This window comes from Pleurodeles waltl, chromosome 2_2, assembly GCF_031143425.1.
Source record: "Pleurodeles waltl isolate 20211129_DDA chromosome 2_2, aPleWal1.hap1.20221129, whole genome shotgun sequence".
Classification (NCBI taxonomy): Eukaryota; Metazoa; Chordata; class Amphibia; order Caudata; family Salamandridae; genus Pleurodeles; species Pleurodeles waltl.
The window spans coordinates 808,449,029-808,467,316 of NC_090439.1; the positions used below are offsets into that span (position 1 = coordinate 808,449,029).

The 18,288-nt window shown below is 45.3% G+C and overlaps 1 protein-coding gene across 1 annotated transcript in view; it reads left to right on the top strand.

Annotated features, from left to right (window-relative positions):
• Positions 1-18,288, top strand: part of WWP1 (WW domain containing E3 ubiquitin protein ligase 1) — a 711,039-nt gene that overhangs the window by 289,151 nt on the left and 403,600 nt on the right. Inside the window, exon 13 of the mRNA XM_069220436.1 lies at positions 1,021-1,149. Within this exon, the coding sequence (XP_069076537.1) occupies positions 1,021-1,149 (129 nt within the window). The remainder of the gene's footprint in view (positions 1-1,020; positions 1,150-18,288) is intronic.

Genomic DNA, 18,288 nt, shown 5'->3' on the forward strand with positions numbered 1-18,288 from the left:
CCCACTAATGCGAGCCGGGGCAGGGTGAGTTTGTGTAATTGTTTAATCCTGATCAAACTCTGGAATAACAGAAGACTGAATCCGTTTTTGTACCAGTTTGATGCATCCCAACACTATGCTCGGGGATACCCATGGCCGAAGACTGGATCGCCTTACATGATTCTCAATCTGCTCCTGTTTTCCAGGCACACACCCTTAAATAGCTCTAGCAATTGGATTACTCCGTCACGTTCACGGTTTCTGTTTGGGCTTTGCACACCATTGGCTGTACCCACTGCTAGTCAGGAAATGTCTGTATACAAAGAAAAATGTGCACTATCCTCAGCCTATATACAAACTTTTCTTGCCGAGGAGAGCAATGCAGTGAAATACAGACCAGTAATTTCAAACTGCAAGTCTGTTTTCACTGCAGGTAGCATACTTGCCTGATTTTAAAGAGGGGGTAGGCGGCAACCCGACCCTTGCATTAGTCTCTGAGGTCTCAAGGACTCCTGAACCCCTTCCAAAAAGATTCCGGCTTATAAGGTGGCTTACAGTTAGTGTCTCCCGAAATACTGTTTTCTTTTATTTGCAATACAGTACAGGGGCACAATGTTTTTCCCTTATTTGTGTGTAGACACCCCCCGTGCAAAAGAGGAATTGTCCTTGAGATTGTGCAGCTGCAAAATATACACTGAATGCCCTCAAAAAATGATTTTGTCCGTTCTGTAATATGCAGATACATTTGGGTGGAAGAAGTGGGTGCAAACATCTATTAAGCCTCTCAGATACTTTATTAAGATGGCCCAATCCATTCTACGCTTCTCTTACGATGCTAATGTTTCAGTGACAGTAAGTTCTTAAACTACGAAAGCAGCGCTTGTCACTATTTATTTTTTTAATCACAACTTCACTAAAGGAAAAAGTAGTGTTACTTTTTAAACGTTTTTATTATTTAATTACTTGCTCTTTTGCAAGTGTTGTACTGTGCTATTTTACAAGCTGCAATGCCATTGTTTCCCATGCCACTTTGTTTTACAGATTACCGAATGAGGATCCTTTACCAGAAGGTTGGGAAATCCGGTACACAAGAGAGGGTGTTAAGTATTTTGTAGACCACAACACAAGGACAACAACCTTCAATGATCCTCGAACTGGGAAGTCTTCTGTGTAAGTGTACCCTATGAGTTGAATAGGAAGAGTAACTTCTTTTGTATAAAGTTGTATGAGCTAATGTTGATTAAAAAATAAATGTGTTTTCTTAAAGGCAGGATGTGTAGTCATGAGGGTCCCTATGTATGATGCACGAGGGAAGGGAAGTGGAGAATGATGCATGTTGCAGAGGATTGTTTTTATAAGATAAATGAATTGGATGTTGGCTCCACATACCATACTATTCTCCCATCTGGATTAGGAAGAAATGCCAACATAGGGGTCCCTTCTCATTGGAGTTTCTGTTGTTCTCAGTATTTTCCATTAATGACAGCATGTCTTTCTTTTTCCAGACCTATTCATTTTTTGGTGAAACAATGGACAATCTAAAATTATTAGGTTCATATGGAATTATTGAACAAAAATAATTATAATTGAGTGAGATGTGTAGGAAGCTGTCTCGGTATATACAATACCAAAATGAGGTATAGTGCGCACAGGGTCCAGGGTGTTCACCAGAGGCTTAACAGAGGGTAAGGTACATAATGCTAATGCTGTCTTTTGTGGTTATGTGGTCGAGCAGTTAGGCTTTTCACAGGGTAGTGCAAAGCATTTGTTGTAAACACACAGTCGAGAATAATTTCAGGCTAATTGTTTTTAATATAGCAAAAATATATTTTGTTACTTTATTACTAGAAGCAGAAGGTCTTTGTTACAGGTAAGAACAGTTGTAAATAGGTATCAAGCAAATGTACTTTGTTTGGTTTTTGCAGGTAAAGCAGTTTACAAGTAACACTTTTCAATTTCAAACGTTGACACTTAGTGCAATTTTCCATAGGAGTCGATAGAGCCCTAGGAGGGGGAAAGTATTAGCACAGGTAAGTACACGACTTACGATTCCAGTCTTTGGGGGTTAGGATGGCCACAGGTCAGCGTTTAGGCTGACCCCAAAAGTGCACCACCTGCAACACGGAGCCGGCTGGGTGCAGAGCTCAAAGTTGGCATCGGGTTTACAGTGGAATCCTAGGAGGACTAGGGGTGCTCAGTAGAAAGCAGATTGCAGGTAAGTACTCGCGGTTCCAGGACGCAAGCCTGGGGTGGTTTAGTATTGCATTACAGGGTGATTTAAAGGAGGAATTGGCGCTTCTTGTTACCTTATTTCCAACTTATCTTACCAAATGTGATCCGTTTTCAGATGGTGCACTTAACAGGGAAAAGCAACCCAAATCCCTGTACATCAATAATCACTAATCAATGATAGCAGTTTATATACAGTAAGGCACACATCCCACCATTATCCGATTTTATATAGTCTTTATGATTTATTTCCAAATTCCTCTTCACTCCAAGGTTGGGGTGGTTTAGGTCAGAAGTGGGGAAGGGGCACAGGTTCACACCAAACACACCTCCTCAGCAGCGGCCGGGTGCTGGGTGCAAACACAGAGCTGGGCACCCATTGCTTTTCATTAGGGGAACCCGGGAGTCACAAAAGATGCTGCAGGCTGGGTCCAGGGGGTCGGTTCCAGGAAACCAAAGGCTGGACCGGTAGGGGAGCACCCGCTGGAAGTTGCTGGACCATCAGTCAGATTCCCCAAAGCCAGGGGGCTGAGGGTGCAGGGGTCTTCTTGGTCGTCGGGTATCTTTGTCAGATCCGGTCACGGTCAGGGGGGTCCTCTGGATTCAGGCTGCAGTTGTCGTTATGTCGGCCAAGAGGGGTCAACCTAGGGTGGACTCTAGGTCAGAATCGCCTAGGGACCTTCTCTGAACCGGTGGGCTGCCTGGACTCAGGCCGTGGGTGTCGGGTGCAAAATGGGCTTGGCTCACGATCTAGGGCAGTTCTGAAGACCTTTTGGAAGGTTTCTTTTGGAGGGTTGCTGTCCTCTGGCGTTCTTGGTCCTCAGCTGGGCAGACAGTCCTCTGGGGTTTTGTAGAGGTCGCTGGTCCTGCAGGATGTGTCGCCTTCTTGGAGCAGGGGTCTTTGAAGCTGCAGGCTGGTAGGGCTGGGGCCAAGCCAGTTGTCATCTGCAGTCTTCATTGCTGGGGTCAGCTTAGCAGTCCTTCTTTATTCTTGAGGTCGCCAGGAATCTGGTGAGTAAGGCTCAGGGGTGCCCCTAAATACTAAATTTAGGGACATTACAGGGGTCAGAGGGCAATAGCCAATGGCTACTGTCCCTGAGGGTGGCTGCACCCTTCCTGGGGAGAGGGGCACATAGAGAGAGGGGCACATTCCTATCCCTATTGGGCCCTCTCCTCCAAACCAAGATGGAGGGTTCTGCAAGGAGAGGGTCACTTCAGCTCTGGGCACCTTAGGTTGAAGTGGTCACATCTCCTTGTTTTTCCTAATTTTCCCACCGGACCTGCTGCCAGAAGTGGGGCTTCCTCTGGGGGAGGGCATTTCCACTAGCTGGAATGCCCTGGGGCACTATAATAGGAGGGCCTGAGCCTTTGAGTCTCATGCCAAGTGTTAGTGTTTCTCACTGGGGAGCCGTGAAGCACCTCCACCCAGAGCAGGCTTTGTTTCAGACCCCATAGAGCACAAAGGTTCTCACCCCATGGGGTCAGAAACTTGTCTGTTTGTGGCAAGGTGGCACATCTCTGCACTAAAGTGTTTGGTAGTACACCAGTGGCATCTCTAAGATGCTCTCTGTATGCATTTTCCAATAAATACAACACTGGCATCAGTTTTATTGTCATCAGGTTTATTGTGCTGAGAAGTTTGATACCAAACTTTCCCAGTCTTCAGTGAAGCTAGCATGGAGCTGTGGAGTTTGTAATGACAAACTCCAGCCCATGTACTCAATATGGCCACACTGCACTTACAATGTCTAAGGTTTGGCTTAGACATTGTAGGGGCATATTGCTCATGCAGCGATGCCCTCACCTGTGGTACAGTGCACCCTGTCTTAGGGCTGTAAGGCCTGCTAGAGTGGTGGCATACCTGTGCCACAGGTAGTGGTTTGTGGACATGGCACCCTGAGAGGTGTGCCATGTCGACTTGACCTTCTTCTCTCCACCAACACACACAGTCTGCAAAGGCAGTATGCATGTGTTTGGTGATGGGTCCCTTAGGGTGGCACAATACATGCTGCAGCCCTTGAGACCCTTCCTGGTCACAAAGCCCTTTGTACCACTGATACCTTTTACAAGGGACCTGTAGGGAAGCGGTGTGCCAGGGTTGTGCCAATTGTGGAAACACTGGTACATTTTAGGGAAAGAACACTGGTGCTGGGGCCTGGTAAGCAGGATCGCAGCACACACACAGGCAAGGCAATTTAGCATCAATATCAGACAAAAAGGTGGTGGGGGGTAACCATGCCAAGAGGGGCACTTTCCTAAAATATGCCTTTAACATCTTGCAATTGTCTGTGTTTTATTTTATTAGTTTCTTGACTTATACACAACTTGCAAGATATGCATGTCTATCGGGTGACCATGTGGCCAAAATGTACTTAACACGCAGTTGTTCTAGAATACGTTTGTCTAAATGTGTTTGACCCATTACTGTTGGTACTGTTCTCTAAGAAGAATGTGTAAAACACTGACCATTTTGAGTTTATTAAAAGGGAGCAACCCGAAGGTGTTACATTATCTCCTTTCCTGATTATGGCCTAGTAGATCACTCTTTGGCTCCGAAGCAAACGTTAGGTATACCAACTTTCCAGCTTTAGCAGGGAGAAAGGACCAGTTATGGGCCACGCATATTTCTCAGTGTATCAAGAGAGAATGCATGTTAGGCAGAGTCTTTCTGGTGGATGCTTCTAACCACAGATTCCTCACGTTCGAATATCCCTCAGGTGCCAGACTGGAGCTGGAGAATTCTATAGCTGTGGTCCTGTGTGCCTTTAGGCGGCATTGTGCTGCATCATGCTGACTCCATAGTGCCCCAGACGTATCAGAGGAGAGTCTCGTATAAGCACCACCCCTCCGTTCTGATGTCAGTTCGTTTTTCCCTGCATTTTTTCTACAGATTCCATCATGTTAGTCTTTCAAAAACTCCTAAAACCACTCTTGAATAGTGTGCTAGAGAACAGTGTCCCCACTGAAAAAGACAAGAATCAAGCAGTGTTGCAAAAACAGGGAACAGATATTGTCCACAGAACTAAACAAGGTATGGCTTCTTGTCTGTGATCTAAACATGACTCAAAATCATGGAGATCGAGCCCTTCAAAAAGGCCAGGCTGCAAATGTTCAGTGTGTGTCTGCTTTCCTTTGACGCTTCAGCTGTACTGAACTGCAGGGGCCTTCAGTTGAGTTAACACCAATAGGTCCTTCTCTGACATTGGTCATCTAGTGTCTCATCACTGGGCCTGTTTCCCCTCTGATATTAACTTGTACTCTGGCCTCAAGCTCCTTGCTGATCCTATGCCGATGCCCATGTTGAGGGGGTGAGAGCAACTGGTGGAAGTTGAAGTCAGAGGCCTCTGGTCGGTAGAGTAGGGTTGGGTTCACATCACCCTAATGGAGATGCATTTCATTGGTCCTTGAAGGCTTTTGTATCATCCATCATGGGAAGGCAGGTTTAGAATTTCACGGACAACACTACTGCCATATGGTACTAGAGCAAGCATGGTGATGTGGGGTCCTGGGTCCTTGGCCAAGAAGCTTTGCATCCCTGGACGTCTCCATGGTCACCAAACACCTGGTGTGGGGTCCCTGAATACCAGAGTGGAAGAACTGAGGACATAATATCTGGTAGGCCACAAGTGGCAACTATCACAAGGTGGCAGAGGGCATCTTTGACCAGTGGGGAGATTCCTGGCTAGATCTTTTAACTACCATAGAGTCGAGAATGTGCAGTATCAACAATGTTGTATTTTACAGTTTCCTCAAAAACACTCATTAGATGATGCATTCCAGCTGGCTTGGGACAAGGACTCTTTTACACCTTCCCACCCCTTCCTGGAGTCCTTGAGTCTGGAGACAGGCCAGTAGTGCTGGGGCCAACACAGCCCCTGTCGTCTCTGCGGGGCTTTCAGGTCAGCAGTCCTTATTCTTCTTGTAGGTTGCAGGAATCTGATTTCCAGGGTTCAGGATTGCCCCTAAATACAGAATTTAGGGGTGTGTTTAGGTCTGGGGGGGGCAGTAGCTAATGGCTACTGCCCTGGAGGGTGGCTACACCCTCTCTGTGCCTCCTCCCTGAGGTGAGAGGGCACATCCCTATTCCTATCCCTGGGGGATTTCTTAAGGTAAGGGTCACCTCAGCTCAGGACACCTTAGGGGCTGTCCTGACTGGTGGGTGACTCCTCCTTGTTTTTCACATTATCTCCTCTGGACTTGCCGCCAAAAGTGGGGGCTGTGTCCGGAGGGGTGGGCATCTCCACTAGCTGGGATGCCCTGGGGTGCAGTAACAGGCATGAGCCTTTGAGGCTCACCGCCAGGTGTTACAGTTCTTGCAGTGAGAGGTGAGTAGCACCTCCACCCAGTGCAGGCTTTGTTCCTGGCCAAAGAGTGACAAAGGCACTCACCCCCTGTGTCCAGAAACTCGTCTGGTTGTGGCGGGCTGGCAGGAACTGGTCAGCCTAACAATAGGAATTGGACTGGTATACAGGGGGCATCTCTAAGATGCCCTCTGTGTGCATTTTTAACAAATCCCACACTGGCATCAGTGTGCATTTATTGTGCTGAGAAGTTTGATACCAAACTTCCCAGATTTCATTGTAGCCATTATGGACCTGTGGAGTTCGTCATTGACAGACTCCCAGACCATATACTCTTATGGCTACCCTGCACTTACAATGTTTAAGATTTGGCTTAGACACTGTAGGGGTATCGTGCTCATGCAGCTATGCCCTCACCTGTGGTATAGTGCACCCTGCCTTAGGGCTGTAAGGCCTGCTAGAGGGGTGACTTACCTATGCCACAGGCAGTGGTTTGCCATGTTGACTTAGTCATTTTCTCCCCACCAGCACACACAAGCTGTGAGGCAGTGTACATGTGCTGAGTGAGGGGTCCCCAGGGTGGCATAAGATATCCTGCAGCCCTTAGAGACCTTCCCTGGCCACAGGGCCCTTGGTTCCAGGGGTACTAGTTACAAGGGACTTAGCTGTGTGCCAGGGCTGTGCCAATTGGGGTGTCGCGTGGGCTCTCATTATTCTAAATGAGACTACTGGATTTCTAGGCAGCAGGATCGATAACGGTGTGGGGGACTGAGTCTGACCCACGTGTAAAGAACTCTGTCACCCTAAATCCGGTTTTTGCTCCGGCTAACTAGCAGTGCCTCATTTCTCCCATGTGGAAGGAATGATTCGGCAGCCGAGCGCATGACATCTTTGGAACTTCTCAGGGAAGTCGTGGTTACTCAGATCCAAACCAACTCTCTTATTTCCAATATGATCTTATATACAAATGACAAAGACAGTATAAGTTTTATATAACGTTTTAATAAAACGACTGTATTTTAGATATTAAGGCGTGAGCCGCAATAACCAGAACCATACAACACAGTAGGATTGAAATAGTCACCAGGAGAGTAAAACATAAGAACAAAGCTATCATATTGTCTAACAGTTTCTACTCTCCCTCTGCTTGTTCTATTTAGAGCACAGCATGTTAAGCTTCTAGCTTGCCTATTAGAATCACTGTGGAGACATCAGCCCTCATACCTGAGCAAAGACCTGTGATCTTGGTTCAGCATCTGCAACGAGGCAGTCAGCGTCTAGTTGTGGTTCCCTGGTCGGAATCTCCCCCTCACGTGTATTGGGACAAGGAAGTGATTATATAACTAACATGTCATCGTGATCACAAAATGTCCCTACGCAGGAATGCCAAGTCTAAACTCCTACCACGTCTATCGACAATGTACCAGACTGTATCCTTGACTGAAGCACAAAGTAAATATGTTATGGAGAACTCCAGTGCTGAAGTAGGCAAAACAGTGTGATATGAATAAAAAACAACACCGTAGACCTGACTATTTGAAAAATAACAGTACGAAGCCTAATAAAAAGAATGTAGAGCAAAGTGCACAGAGGCTCTAAGCTGTCAGCAAATTAATAAAATATATTCAGGGCAAAGTGCACAAAGGCCTAAAGCCTGAAGCTAAAGCGCAATGAATACGTAAAACTAACCACACTACACCCTCCCCTTGTTGGTAGCAAGTGGTTCCAATAATATAAAAGGATGCCCCAAATATAAACAATATCTAAAATAATTATTTCGACAAGGTGAGAAGACAACAAAGTCATAAATTTAGATAACATGTGATCATAAAGCCAAATTCAATATAGTGTCAATTTCGCAAAAATCCAATCGTCAGACAGAAGCAACAGAACGCAGGAGTTCCTCCACTTTGATATATGTCAATATCGGAATATCCACGCCACAAAGTACCATGGAGCAGGTGTGATCCAAAGCCCCAAAACCATTCAGGGCGGCACCCCGTGCAGGGCCTTTGAAAGAGACAATACCATCTTCCTCCAGGAAGGGAATCTCATAAACCGCCTCACGAAGCAAGCGCAACCATATTTCACAAGTCTGGGAATGAGCCCTAATCGGGAACATCAACAGATCAGTATTGACCATTGGAGGGCGCTGCAGTGAGAGACAGAGAGCCAGTGCATGTTCAAACAAGCACCAAAGGCATCGAAACACGGGTTGCACACTATCCAAAACCGGTCTGAATGACAGAGACCAGTCACACTCCAAATGTCCCAGGAGTGTTGCTCCAAAATGCTGCATCATGCGTTCACGACACAGCTGCGCTGACGGGAGCAGCAATACAGGATCTCGTCGTGACGGGACAGCCATTGCGAAAAAATAGCAACAACAGCAAGACTCCAGCCAATAAAGCCAAAGTAATCGGGAAACCCCCAAAAACGCTTCCGAAAATAGAATGTATAGCCGAAGGTATCAAACCGAATATGGAAGAGAAGGTGTGAGCAAAACCAACACCAACAGCTTTGAAAAAATGTGCAATACCAGCAGTGCTGGATGCATTAAATATACGTCCCACAAATTCACCGAAGTGACTTGGAAATTTAGTATTCAAAAGGGACTGTATCTCCGCCGATGACCTGAAGTGCGTAGGTCTCGCTAGCAGATGTAAGGGCCACATGCTTTTGAAACAATAAAGCTTTTAGCCGACTCAACTTGTCGAAATCAACCTTGGAAGTAGCAATATGAGGCCAGATGTCCGCTACCTCCCTAAATTGAGTGGGGGGAAACAAAACATTCCCGCAGCACGTAATGGCCTTGTTGACAACGACGATGTAAACTATTCCGGCACGCATGCCACAGCAGGGTTCGCTGTTAAGAACAATGTAACTGCCGTTAGAAAGCACCTGGAAAGTGTTTTTAATAACCGGGACTGGAACTCCCTTCAGATAACAAGCTAAGTTAGCAATCGAAGCGTTACACGCCCCGTGCAAGGACAGCTGTTTACAAACCATTTAATGGCTGACAGAAGCTTCGCATTCACTGCCGCTAAGAAAAACCTCCTTCAAACCATTAACACATCTGTACTGAAAGGGAAGCTCCCACACCTCGTGTATGTAACTGTCTCCCAATAGTTCATATCTACCCACCGGAATGTGCTTCAAACAAGAAGTAAATTGCAAAGTGGAGATAGGCAAATTAATAACCCCATGAATCAACCACTCAGCTGACGGAATCTCAGCTACCGTGAAAGGCAGTTTCTCTAATTTCTCAATATTTAACATAACATATGTCGCTTCCTTTTTAGCCATCAGTTGTTGTTGACGAGTCAAATTAAAAGAGATAAAAATCTCTCTGGCACGAACGTGCTGCCATGGAACGCGACCCGCCTTCAAGGTCTGAAGAGTCCAACCCAGCTGCATGATGGACCGCGTTTGACTCTGCCCATGATATAAAGAAGACATGTCCGATTTAATAATGTCAATGGCAGAGGAAACAATGCTGTCAATCGTGTAAACACGGTCAGAAAGGGTATGCATGCCATTATCAACAACAGACAAAGTCTGCATCAGATTTTCCTGATCAATCTGCCTCAACCGGGCTGCAGCCTCTTGTTGTGAAAGCTTCCAAATCTCATTATAAACTTCGTATAAGAACCTTTTCTTCCGTGGTACTTTGGGGCCTGACAAAACATCTTGTAAATCAGTATCATTAGACAGTAACTTGAGATGTGACTTAACTGCATCCAGCGTGGATGACTTCAACCATTGCTGACAAAGCTTCCCCACACTGTATGTAGTTATAATATCAGCATGTTCTGGTGATACGTAACGAGGGTCTGCCCTACTAGTCCTGAACCCTCCTGAAGAGGTGACAAAACGTTGATGACACACATTAGTGTCTACAGGCCATAATAACCACCCGCCTGGATGTAACGATGAAATGTTAAGCGTACCATTCTGGACCCAATGTGTAAATTCACTAAAAGTAGCATTCACATAGTGCTGCCAATTTTTTAATTTAGAAGGGACAGGTATACTAGGCAAAGTCAACTCCCTAATTGTCGCTAAGCCCAAACAGCTAGTCTGTTGTACTGTGTCATTGAGGAAAATCATCTGCACAGGGATAAGACATGCTCTAAATAACGTGTCCCTGCCTTGCATCTGCCAATTTTTCGAACCCCAAACACTTTTCAAGTCAACAGTTTTAAACCAGTATTCATACCCCTCGACCGAAAGTTTAGATACAAACAAATTTGAATACAGCAATTTAGTATCGGTCAATAACATTTGCTTATTAGAATACGGTGCAACTTTAAAATAGTAGGACTTAGCATTTCGTTGATCATGCCCAGAAAAATATGCAAATTTATCATAATACGTTTTCGAACTCCCTTGTGGAGGAGTCGAGCAATGTTCCCATTGCACATAATTAAACATGGACTTAGGGCTACTAGCTTTATGAATAAAGTGGTGTCCATAATAGTTGTAGCAAAACATGTCACCATGATTATCTCTAAATTGGTAAGCATCTTCATCGTCATAGACAGTATAATATTGCAAATCTGTTAGCATAGAATCTACTGTCTTCACATCCCAATCATCAGAAACAATGCCAGGTATAACAATATCATTCATTGATAACTTGAGGACATACGGTATTTGAATCAATTCAGTGGGACCATATATATCAAACATTACTTTATCCCACACAATCCCATCCGGAATTGGTATTGCAGAAATGTTCACAGTGGACAAGTCTCTTCGAACCATATGAGACGAAAAATGCGGTTTTAACAGTCTCCACGTGCTCAATGTCAGATCGATCAGGAAGAAAATGACCATGTATTATCAGAAAAAAAGTAACCACAAATCCTAAGCATAATAAAAGAGTCATCACGGCCAAAAACAGCCAAAAATTGTTCCAAGGAAAAACAAAATATGTGCGTTTAAGCCAACCCAGCAGCCGTCGTGGACCGTGGACAGAAGACATCGAGGACGAGGAGCCGGACACATCATTATCAGCGTCGTTGAAGCAGCCAGAAGCAGTTCTAGCAAAAGGTGCAACTGTGAACAAAGAAGCAGATGGAGGCTCTCGCCTTGGCACGCTATAAACCACATGTTCAGAAACATCAGTAGAACGTACAGCAATTTGATCAAAAGATTCCATATTAATCGTCGTTGGTGGAACAGTCGCAAGATCATCATCCACCCTCCCCAAGCTCGGAGAGGAAACAGTGTCGGTGAAAATCACCTGCAGCGGGACCTCTTCCCCAGTAGTGAGAGGGATTCCTGAACTACTGGGTGTCCCTCTTGGTCTGCTGTGCAGAATCGGCCACATGTTGTAACTTGACATTATCAATGAAAGCGATTTCCTTTGGCCCCTCGCAGCGGAGGTAAAATCACAGTTCTCATGCCGCTTACCCCCAACACAGGGACAGGTGCTCGATAAGAAGGACCAAATTCTTTTTTAACTGCGACCTTTTCACACACTAGATCCCCAATCCTGGGTATCCAACCAGTAGGTGTTACTGGCTCATCCTTAATTCCTGAGGAGGCAGCACTGGCAGAAGAGTTATCTTCACGGAATTGTTTTAAATCCTGCAAAACAGTGACACAATCATTTATGTCAAAGGGCGTATCTGGCGCCTCCACACCAGGACCATCTAGATCAGGAACATACATTCGTGTTCCAAACAGGCACTCATATGAAGTACGACCCCCCCAGTGACCTTCTAGGCAAGTTATTAAGTGCTCTCTGTACTCCATATAGGTGGGCTAGCCAACCACGACCCGTACCTATAACCCTGGCCGTTAAGGATTGCTTTAAATCACGATTTAAACGCTCCACGACAGAATTTCCCTCGGGATGAAATGGAGACGAGAATTGGAGTTGGACCCCCAATGAAGCCATGGTGTCCCTGAATGCCTTAGAGGCAAAAGCAGGGCCCTGGTCCGAATGAAAAGCCGCAACTGAAAATGTATCGACAAAGATGCGCAAATCTTTAATAACAGTTCGAGCGTCAGCCGAGCGTTGTGGCCATACCCACACAAATCTGGAGCACGAATCTACAGCAACCAATATATATTTGTATGCACTATCTGGTGTCAGCGGACCACAATGATCCAAGTACACACACTGCAAAGGCTTATTTGAAATCAGAAGGGGCGTCTGCTGCGGGCGTCTAGCCGACGACGCTTTAATTTGTTGACAAACGTCACAACAAAGCACATATTGCTTTGTCTCTTTATAGAGACCAGGCCACCAGTAACAAGCCTGTAAAAGTGAAATCGTGGCAGCCACACCAGCATGTGCAGAAGCCACCCCCTCATGTGCTGCAGAAATTAATCGAGGTCTCTCAATTTTATTGGGAATTTCACGTACACCAATGCCTGGAATTGTAACAGTAGAATTCAGTGCACTATTCAAGCAGTAACTATATTTAGAAGGAAATCCTTTAGGAAAGGGCATGCCATCAGCCGTAGCCTTTATGGCAGCCAAAATTTCTGTGTCTGGTTTGGAACTCGAACGAGTCACTGCGGCCACAGTGGCGACAGCCACTGCCGATTTCGTGGCTTCATCAGCCAAAGTATTCCCAGCAACGTGTATTCCAACGCGCTGGTGTCCAAGTGTATGCACAACATGGACTTTAGGAAGCGTTTCCTTCAGATCCGCAACCTTACCCCACAACATTTTATGTTTAATGGTGTTGCCTTTAGAATCTCTGAACCCATTCATCTTCCAATAGTGCAGATATTCGTTGAAAGACTGTACACAGTAGTAGGAGTCACAGACCAGCAAGGTTAAAATCACCGGATCCGCGTGCTCCAACGCTAACAATAGAGCTTTGATCTCAGCCAGCTGTGCCGTGCAATCTCCCAAGGTTTTAGTATAAGTATGTCGGGGGCAGAACACGTCCCCCTCCATAGTGCCGCTCACCACCGCACATGCAGCAGAATACTGTTGTTTAGTCCCAACCGCTGGTTGCGCAGAACCATCAGTATACATGACCACTTGATATTGGTCAATAGGCAACGTACCAGCAGGAACAGGGTATTCCATTTCATATTGAAGAAATTCTTGAGTCTGCAGTTTAGGGTCAAATACGTAATCTACATCAGTGGCTGTCAAAGACGTAGCCCATTGTATCCATCGCGGGTGCAAAGCTTTCGAATTTGGAACACTCGCTTTTGTAACTGCCTCTAAGGCCGGAATTGGGGAAACAACAATAATGCGTTGGCCCTGGGCTAGCGGTCTTTCTTTAATAACAGCCATCTGTACTGCAGTGAGAATTTTCTCAGTTTGTGCAAATCGTTGTTCTGCAGCAGAATACAAGTGAGACTTGTATGCAATCGGGACTGTCTCCCCCTCATTAAAGGTGACATAAGTAAACCCAACAGCCCCAGGTATCACCCTGATGACTAAATGTGTCTTATTGTCCCGTGTGTGTAAGTGTTTAACTGCTAAGAGATCACTCTGTAACTCTTGTAGTATGTGTGTATGTTCAATCGTCCAAAATCTACTCGAAAAATTTGGGCGAATCAACTCGTATAATGGTTTTATACGCGTCGCATAATCAGGAATGTAAGTTCTGCCAAAATTCAGAAACCCCAACAATGACTGGAGCTTCCGAACCGTATTAAGAGGCTGCAATAAAGCACATTTCTCCCAAAAATGTGGCGCTAAGCTCTTGCCCTCACTCGACAACTCATATCCCAGGAAAATGACGCTGAGGAAGGCAATCTTTGATTTCTTAAAATTAAACTTATAGCCAATATCAGCAAACCCCACAACAATGCGCGATAACCGCCTTAGATGTTGCAGAATCTCATCATCTGTCAGATATATGTCATCAAGATATGATAACGCTTCAGGGTCGAACTCATGCAGCATTTCAGTTACACGAGCCGAAAACAGTCCTGGGCTATTCTTATACCCCTGAGGCAAACGACAATTTTTTTTCTGAGAGCCAAACGCACTGAAACAGGTATAGTCCCGACTCTCGGGCGCTATATTCTGGCAGAAAAATCCATTCTAGATATCTAATGTTGTCTTGTACTTCTTACGTACGATATTATTCATGAGCGCTGCGCTATGTGAATTCTGTATTGCATATGTGCGTGTATGACTATTCAAATGTCGGTAATCCACCACTATCCTATATGAATGGTCCGGTTTAGCAACCGGAAATAAGGGATTATTCATCGGCGAGACACAGGGCTCAATTACACCCTGGTACTCCAATTGTGTAAGAATTTTCCTAACCGATGCCCTTGCTTCAAATTTGATAGGATACTGCGGTTGTGGCTGAGGTTCGCCCTTTATCGGAATTACATGATAAGGTGATTCTGTCCCACCACACGTTATTTCTATACAAGGCGGGAGCCTGTGCTAGAGCCCATGATTTACTATAAGACTCCGCTAGTTCTCTCGGAACAAGTGGTGAGAAGGAAGGTGTAATAACCTCCTCCCCAACCGGACAGTCGCGAACAAAGTCAGGTGGCCAATCCTGTTCGGCCAGCAGAACATCATATGATTTTACCACATGGTCCCAAAAAATGGCGTTTATAATACGGTCAATGTCCCCTTCCAATCGCAGAGTCACTTTATATACTCTATCAGGATCAGAGACTCGCATATCCGCCGTCAAGACTTGTATGAAGTCATCAGTTGCTTTCACCTCCAGATGCTCTAGGAGACTCCGGCGAACTATTGTGACCTCTGCCGCGCTGTCTAACAGCGCTAACGCCCATGTCTTGTTCGTCAAGAGAACTCTCTTCTTGAGCGGCTTGTCTAACTGAGACTGCTGCCACTTTCTTCTTCTTAAATTGCTGTTTTTGTTGCAGCGGTTTCTCTTCTTGTTTAATAGAAACCTCCGCTGAGCGTTGTGAATCCTGTCTCGGTTTCACGTACTCCGTCCTCCGCTCTGACCGCCCACCTCTCTCACTTCTCTTTTCCGAGGAGTCCTGAAAGGAACGAGATTGGCGTGTATCAGTATATTGATATCTATCAGGCGTCTTCAAAGTATCCCTATTCCTGAGATTATACTTATTCTGTGGGGTCTCCGGTTGCGGAGACTGCCCACCATCTTTCTTAGGTGTTTGCTGTTTCTTTTCCCAGCGCTTTTTCGAGCCCTCAGGTTGTTGCTGTTTAGCATTATCTTTATTATTTTTACCCTGTAACTGGGGTTTTTGTGGTCTAGCCCCTAGGCTATCACGACCAATACTAGAATATGTTTCCGCTATTATTCTCGGAAGCTCCCGCTCCTGATTAAGCAGCGAAACATCCCGAAGACGCATTCTCACTGCTAGTGCTACTGCCTCTCCTTTTGAGATTACTCAAAATAATAGAAGAAACTGTAGCAAAATTGCCCAGCAACTGCATGCCCAAATCTAAGGCAGGGGCAGCCCCATATTCATCTTGAATTTGTTTAAGCACGTCCGGTAAATTAGCTAATGTCGGTGTACCGTGTGCCGTAGTGTAGAGCGCGGCAAACACCGTGCCCCAGGTATTACAAAGGTCCACCGGAGGAACCATCCCATACGGCAAACACATCGTCAAAATTCTATGTTTATCCTGAGGTCCCGTATGGGGAAATACTGCTTCCAGCGTATTAATTTTTTGCGCCAGCCAAAATGGAGTCTCCTCTCGTTTAGCTGGTACTTTACCCATAACTGAGTGTACAGTGGCCGGATTAATACCCGGAACCACTGCCTGTGGGTGCGCCGGAGCAGCACGCGCTGCGTTAGTATTTAGTGTCTGCATGACAAACTGAACTAATCGTCTATATGTAGCCGTTAAGTCTGTATATAAACGACGAACTTCAACCACTGCCAATTGAGCAACCGCAGGATGAGGTGTATATGTAGCCAATAAAGGCCAGGTAGGACCATCATTACTCAGCGGACCTAACCTAACTTCTGCTACTGTGTGTGGGAGGGCGCCATCAAGCCAATTATGGTGTTCTTGATAAGATAGAGGTATTTCTAAGTAAGCGTAAGCCCTGTATTGTCCAGGGACATTCGCAACAGTGTATTCGTGAAAAGTATTTGTACCCCCATCCACTGCTGGAAATCCGACCCAAGAATAAAAAAGTTCCGTTCTATAGGCTGCATGGGCGTCCACCACAAAAGTGACTGGACCCCCCTGGACCGTCAGCCCATGTGCCAACAGATGTCCTGTGAGCTGGTGTCGCATATTGATTGCTATATTCACTACATTGGGATTCGCCATTATATAAAAAATAGCTCCAGGTCAGAGAAGGCACACCAATATCGGGGTTTTCCTTTCAAAGTTCAAGCTTGAACACCCAACCACTAAGCAATAGGAAGCACCTATCCTGTTGCGGCGGAAACCCTCAGCCCCACGGACGTCTCCGTATACGGAACCGAGGAGTCAAAATATATATGAGACCAAGAGTCAGTCGGACCTAATCATTAGAGCCAGACCAAACGTTGGCGGCGCCATGTCGCGTGGGCTCTCATTATTCTAAATGAGACTACTGTATTTCTAGGCAGCAGGATCGATAACGGTGTGGGGGACTGAGTCTGACCCACGTGTAAAGAACTCTGTCACCCTAAATCCGTTTTTTGGTCCGGCTAACTAGCAGTGCCTCATTTCTCCCATGTGGAAGGAATGATTCGGCAGCCGAGCGCATGACCTCTTTGGAACTTCTCAGGGAAGTCGTGGTTACTCAGATCCAAACCAACTCTCTTATTTCCAATATGATCTCATATACAAATGACAAAGACAGTATAAGTTTTATATAACGTTTTAATAAAACGACTGTATTTTAGATATTAAGGCGTGAGCCGCAATAACCAGAACCATACAACACAGTAGGATTGAAATAGTCACCAGGAGAGTAAAACATAAGAACAAAGCTATCATATTGTCTAACAGTTTCTACTCTCCCTCTGCTTGTTCTATTTAGAGCACAGCATGTTAAGCTTCTAGCTTGCCTATTAGAATCACTGTGGAGACATCAGCCCTCATACCTGAGCAAAGACCTGTGATCTTGGTTCAGCATCTGCAACGAGGCAGTCAGCGTCTAGTTGTGGTTCCCTGGTCGGAATCTCCCTCTCACGTGTATTGGGACAAGTAAGTGATTATATAACTAACATGTCATCGTGATCACAAAATGTCCCTACGCAGGAATGCCAAGTCTAAACTCCTACCACGTCTATCGACAATGTACCAGACTGTATCCTTGACTGAAGCACAAAGTAAATATGTTATGGAGAACTCCAGTGCTGAAGTAGGCAAAACAGTGTGATATGAATAAAAAACAACACCGTAGAACTGGCTATTTGAAAAATAACAGTACGAAGCCTAATAAAAAGCATGTAGAGCAAAGTGCACAGAGGCTCTAAGCTGTCAGCAAATGAATAAAATATATTCAGGGCAAAGTGCACAAAGGCCTAAAGCCTGAAGCTAAAGCGCAATGAATACGTAAAACTAACCACACTACAGGGGGAACAAAGGTAGAGTTTAGGGAAAGAACACTGGTGCTGGGGCCTGGTTAGCAGGGTTCCAGCACACATTCAATCATAACTGGCATCAACAAAAGGCAAAAAGTTAGGGGGTAACCATGCCAATGGAGGTATTTCCCTACAATTATTTTTATGTTTTACTTTACGCTTTAATTTTTTGTTTTTATTTTAACTTTACTTATCAGGAAAAGCCTCTGCATTGGAAGATTATAGAATCTTGCAGTGTTGAATGAAGGCCAGGAAAATAAGTGGTCTTCTCTCTCACTGATCTAGAATTCTATTTCTCTTTCCA